Here is a 6000-nt window from a genome sequence, read left to right on the forward strand (position 1 = left end):
GTTCCCAATGCAGTGGGCCTGGGTTCGATCCCTGGTCAGGGAACTAGATCCCACATGCCACAGCTAGGAGTTTGCATGCCACAGCTATGAGTTCGCATGCTGCAACTAAAGATCCCGCGTGCTGCAACTAAGATCCGGCACAGCCACATAAATATTTTAAAAATAAATAAATAAAATAAAATCTCTTTCTGCCATCTGCCCAGTTGTCACTAAATCTCCTTCCTTCTCTCTCCACCAGAGCCAGAGGGATGCTGGATTGCCTGCCCTGCTCCCAGTTCAAGAACACAATCAAGGATGAACCTCTTGGACTTTCCTGGTGTCGCAGCGGTTAAGAATCTACCTGCCAATGCAGGGGACACGGGTTTGAGCCCTGGTCCGGGAAGATCCCACATGCCATGGAGCAACTAAGCCCATGTACCACAACTGCTGAGCCTGCGCTTTAGAGCCCGAGAGCCACAACTACTGAGCCTGCGTGCCACAACTACTGAAGCCCGTGCGCCTAGAGCCTGTGCTCCACAACAAGAGAAGCCACTGCAATGAGAAGCCCGAGCACTGCAATGAAGAGTAGCCCCCGCTCGCTGCAACTAGAGAAAGCCCACGAGCAGCCAAAAATTTTTTAAAAAAAGGATGAACCTCTCCAAGCCTGCACATTTAAAGTATATTGTTGGTCTTCTTAGATGTTGAAGATAAAACAGGAAGAATCTGAGAACTCAATGAGGACCCAAGTGTGTTTAAGACACTCTTTCCACTTTTTGAAGACACTGCTAGCCGCACCCTTGTCTCCCTCTCATTCTGTCCTGTGGCTCTAAGTCCACAAGCATCACAGTTAATTTGGGGCTATTCATGAAGTCCCATCGAGACCAGTCCCCCCGTCCAGCTTCACAGCCAGGGTGATCCTCAGCACTGGTGCCGTTGCCCTGTTGTTTTCTCCTTGGCTTTCCAGAAGACACCCACCCCACCCCAGCCCATCACCTCCTTCCTCCTCCTGGGGTATTTTACCTTGAAATCAGGAATCGTGAATTTGGTGTTATAAGACAGGTTTGACTTGGAGGTTACTGTATTCATCCTCTCCAGCGCTTGTAAATTTTCCTTATCTCCAGGGGCAGAAATTAACCAAAACTCGGACATGTTTCCAGTCTTCTTTTATCCAGTTACTGACCAGAACCACAGCAACATACACAGACAGAAACAGGAGAGAAGTGTCAAATATCTCTACCTGTTCACCACTCCCTTCCCTCAGAATTAATCCTCTCCACTCTTCCCATTTCCCATTCCTTCCCCCTTTGACCTTCCAGTTCAGATTCTACAGTTCCAAGGACAGCCATCTGCCCAAAGCTTATCTCCACTTGGAAAGCCCTCAGGTCTTCGTAAAGACTCCCAAGGACCCTCCTTCCCAGGGTGGTTCTGACTGGTTTTGAGGAGAGAAGGAGTAGGGGGAGTGTGATTGCTGTCCCTCCTACTTCAGCGAAAAACCCATTCCTGGCATCATAAAATGGGGGCCAGTAAGCTGGACTTGGGCACCTTCTGGACTGTTTCTCTCCCTTCCAGGCTGCATCTCCAGGGATGTAGGATTGGGGGGTTAGAGGGGTGGTGAGGCAGGAACCAGACAAGGAGGCAGTTCCACAATGGGCAGGCTGGGCAAACCCAGATATTAACTGACCAACCTTGAGACTGGAGCTAGCTTTACAACGACTTCAGAAGAACCCCTTTCTTTATAAAATAAGGAGGGGAGAGGGAAGGTAAGGGGGCTATTAGAGTCGTTTTTCCACAAGACTAGGTGTCTATTCTGCAGAGGTGGGTAACGCGCTGGGTCCGGCTGGGAGTTTCCGTCCAGCGTCTAAAGTCGATTAGCTCTGCTTATTCAAACGTGTACACACCCACACCTCTCTCCCCTCGGCCTGTTTCTCCCTTCCATCGCCTCCCAAAACGTCTCCGGGTGGCTACGAAAAAACCAGGATAATAGCCAGAGACCCAGCGTGCAAGCTCTCCTTGTTGACCCCCGTCTCACGCCACTCCAAGGCAATCTTAGTCCCTCCTAACCCTGCGCACGCCGAACGCAGTTCCTTTCGCACTTGACCGCTGACGGCCTCGGGACAAACTGGCCCTGCGCAGAACCTGGGGAGATGCCACCTGCCCGGCCCCTGGGAGGGCGCAGCAGAGACGCCGGTTCCCCGGTGCCCACGGAGAAGGCTCGGCCCTGGACGGCGCCCCTGGGCCGAGGCGAAGCGGGGACCAAAGCGACGCGGGCGGCTCGAGCTGGGCCCCCGGTTGCGACGCGCGACCTCTCCCCACGCCGCCTCGGGCCCCCGACCCGCCGCGCGTCCTTACCGGGAGCCCGCGGGCCTCGCGGGCAGGGGGCGGGCTGGCGCGGGCCCGGAGCGCACGGCCGGCTCCCGGTAGGCAGCGGCTTCTGCGCGACGCCCCGCCCCGAGCTTTTATCCGAGCCGGAGGCGGCCGCCCCGCTGGACATTTGCATACCGGGCCGCCCTCCTCCAGCCGCCGCCGGGCAGGGGGCGCCCGCCGGGCCCCTGCGGCCGCTGTGCCACGCGAGAGGCAGGCGGATCCAGCCCTTCGCGACTTGGCCAAGATCCCCGAGCCCCGACCGGCTGGGCTGGGTCCCGGCGGGATTCTGGGGAGCATCGGACGGGGCCCCCAACCCCACGACGGAGCAGAGCGGACAACCGAGAGAAGCGGAGGAGGCGAAGCACTCGGCACGCGGATACCGCCGCCTCGAGTCTCTCCACCTCCACCCCATCCCCAGCCAGTGACAGGGAACAGGGTCTCAAGGGGAATCACCGAGAGACAGAACTGACCTGTGGAAAGTGACGCAACAGGTTCACATATGTTTTGGAACACACACCTGGGCAGAGGAATTATCTTCCTGTTGACGTGGGCGTGAGCTTGCCCTTGGTTGCCAAGGAAACTCTCCACTGCAGGATACGCCCACCTCACCTTACCCCCTTCCTAATCGTCTTGACTTACTGTCTGGCACCACGGTGTGAGTTTATGATCCATGCTGTTTGGAAGAGAGGGAAACCCCAGAAATTAACATGTGAGTGTTAAAAAAAAAAAAAAAAAAAGATACCTCTAAGAATTCATTTTCCCTGGAGTCAAGGAGGAAACTTTAGTGCATCCTTCTCCGTGGATGGTATTTTCAGTGATTTCTGGGGAAGATTAAAATCTCAGAATTATTCTTTAGGGGGCAGGGGGTGTTGAAGAAGTTTTGGTTGCTACCCTGAGAATGGGGTCCCCCTTACTGTATGAAACTAGCCAGATGGGCAACCTATTATCAGGAATGCTTTTAGATCTTTGGAAAGAGGTGTAAGGTGCCCTGTGCTGGGATGGGAGGCCCCAGATGCAGGACAGAAAGGTGACTTTTAAGGTCACAGCAGTATCGCACTGCAATCCTACTGTGGATTTGGGATTGGCAGATTGGAACTCCCTGCACCTGCACTCTGCCTCATCACGATTGGGACACTCAAGTGCATTAGTCAGTCCTTGCAATATCTTCCTGAGGGAGGACACCTGAAACCGAGGGATGAGGAAATCCAGTGCGTGCAGGAAGACTAAGTGGCAATTCCAGGGAAGGAGCGGCCCGGTCAGACATTGACGTGGGGTCTCCAATTTTGGACTTCATCTGGAAATGCCATTCTTTCCAGCCAGGGAAAACAGGATCCTAGAGCTGGGAGCAGACCTCTTTTATGAACAAGAGTAGCGATGCCCACAGATGTTGCTTGAATTGTCAGGTGTCACGCAACTGATAAATGGCAGAGCTATGAGTGGAACTCAGGCCTCTGATCCAAATCCTGTGTCCTTCCCACTGCTCCCAGCAAGCCTGCAGGCCTGGGTCCTAACTCTAAGAACCTGTGCTTTCCATTTCAGTCCACGTTTTTCTAGCCTTCCTTGTTCAGACACCTGGCTTCCCAGAGACTGGGCAACACATTTAGAAGTGTCCCCAACTTTGCTTATGAAACCTCTTCTTTCTATAAATATGGTTTCCTCTAACAAGCTTTTTTCATGAAATAAGACTCCGACACAAAATAACTCCTGGACATCTGATTAAGAAAAGAATAAGAACTGTAGTGTTCCTTGTCTTACTTAAAAATCTACAATCTTTCTGGTCTTTCACATCTTAAGTTTCTTCTTATGTATTGGAATTTACAATAGTTCCTATCTACTGCTTTAGGGGTCGATATCAGCTATCCTACCCTTAAGTCTGCTTGACTTTTTTTCAAATAACCTCTTTTTTTCCCACTTATAAGTAATTCTACGCATCTTATAAAAATTTGCAGAACATAGAAAAGTATAAAGAAGAAAGTAAAAATCACCTGTACTTCCACAATCTGAAAATAACCACTGTTAACATTCAAATTGCCTTTGTTATTTTTTAATGTATATTCATATGTACAAATATGGACTTCTGGCATGACTGAGATTACATGCTATACATAAAGTTTGGCATCCTGCTATGGATTGGTTTTTGTTTTTTGGTTTTTTTTGGCTGCATTGGGTCTTTGTTGCTGCACGCGGGCTTTCTCTAGTTGCGGCAAGCGGGGGCTACTCTTCATTGCAGTGCGCGGGCTTCTCATTAAGGTGGCTTCTCTTGTTACGGAGCACGGGCTCTAGGCGCACGGGCTTCAGTAGTTGTGGCATGCAGGCTCAGTAGTTGTGGCTCGCGGGCTCCAGAGCGCAGGCTCAGTAGCTGTGGCGCACGGGCTTAGCTGCTCTGTGGCATGTGGGATCTTCCCGGACCAGGGCTCGAACCCGTGTCTTCTGCATTGGCAGACGGATTCTTAACCACTGCACCGCCAGGGAAGCCCCTGGATTGCTTTTTAAAGATCAAAAAAAAAAAATTATCATTCTATCTTATCAGTAAAGGATAACCCAATGTCATCAGCAATTTACCACAGCTCAGAGCTTGAGTCAGATACATTTGATTTCAAAGGCAAATAAAGAGATCTTGTTGGACAGCTTACACCTTGAAGAAAAAAAAAGAGAGAGAGGGAGAGACAAAAACAACACTGTCTTGCCCCAGGGCTTTTTGACTTGCAGTTTTCAAAGAGAGTATATGTACTTATCAGTTTTGAACTGATGTGTTATTCTCTTTATTTCCCTATAAAGTGAGACCAATCTTTAAAACAAAGAAAGAGAGAGACATCAACCAAAAGTTGTGGAGCTCGATCCTTTAGGCTATTAGGAGAATATAAAGCAGCATTCCCACCCCATATAGAACAAAAGCGGTTTCCTTCCATGTATCAGCCTGAAGCAGCATTTAAGGCCCATATTCAGTGTCTCCACCCCTCCCAGAGTCTCCGAAAGCTGCAGCTAAGTTTAAGTGCCTTGACCACCACTTATAAAATACCCCCAAGGTTATGAAAAAAACGTTCATGGACACAATCCTGAAAGAACCCAGGTCATAAAGAATGCTATTTCTTCCTGGAAATATAGGCTGAGGAGGAAATGCCATCAGCCCTGAATCATCTCTAGCTTATTATGAATTTGGCTTCAGCTAGATATTCCAGAAATATTTGTGCCGCCGGCACTGGTTGTGCACTGAGCCAGCTGAAGTCTGTGCAAGATGGGACAGTTCCATCAGGTTTGGGAAGCAGAAGGACGAGGCTGGCCTAGTTGGTCTGTTGTCCACCAGACCTCTCCCAGGTGGTACCCTTTCAGACCTCTTCACTACTTCATGGAGACAGCCCTTTCCAAAGATGCTGTCCCCAAATTAGCGCAGACACATAATTCCACCTACGATCAGCTCAGGTGGATTTTTCTAGGCTTTGCTGAGAAGGACCCAAGGAAGTTTTTCTGGAGGGACAGGTCTCTAGTAGAGAAAAATGTAAGCCGAATTGTCCCTTGAGTGGCCACCTGGTGTTGTAGAAACAGATTAGGCTTTAGAATCAGATAATCGGATTAGCTGCTTAACCTTGCTGAGCTGCAGGGTTCCTATCTGAAAAAAGGAGGGCAATTATGCTCAACTTTCAGGCCTGTTCTGAGGAT

General features: G+C 50.3%; 1 protein-coding gene across 2 annotated transcripts in view; it reads right to left on the reverse strand.

Moving 5' to 3' along the window:
- Positions 1-2411, reverse strand: part of ATP6V1C2 (ATPase H+ transporting V1 subunit C2) — a 49236-nt gene extending 46825 nt beyond the window's left edge. Inside the window, exons 1-2 of one of the 2 annotated variants that reach the window (XM_036873023.1) lie at positions 2329-2411; positions 1000-1154 (exon numbers count right to left, since the gene is read on the reverse strand). In XM_036873023.1, coding sequence (XP_036728918.1) covers positions 1000-1128 — 129 coding nt within the window. In that variant the 5' untranslated portion in view covers positions 1129-1154; positions 2329-2411. The remainder of the gene's footprint in view (positions 1-999; positions 1155-2328) is intronic. The other variant, XM_036873022.1, reaches the window with a different exon arrangement.
- Positions 2412-6000: the final 3589 nt, after the last annotated feature.

Source organism: Balaenoptera musculus, chromosome 13, assembly GCF_009873245.2.
Source record: "Balaenoptera musculus isolate JJ_BM4_2016_0621 chromosome 13, mBalMus1.pri.v3, whole genome shotgun sequence".
Lineage (NCBI taxonomy): Eukaryota > Metazoa > Chordata > Mammalia > Artiodactyla > Balaenopteridae > Balaenoptera > Balaenoptera musculus.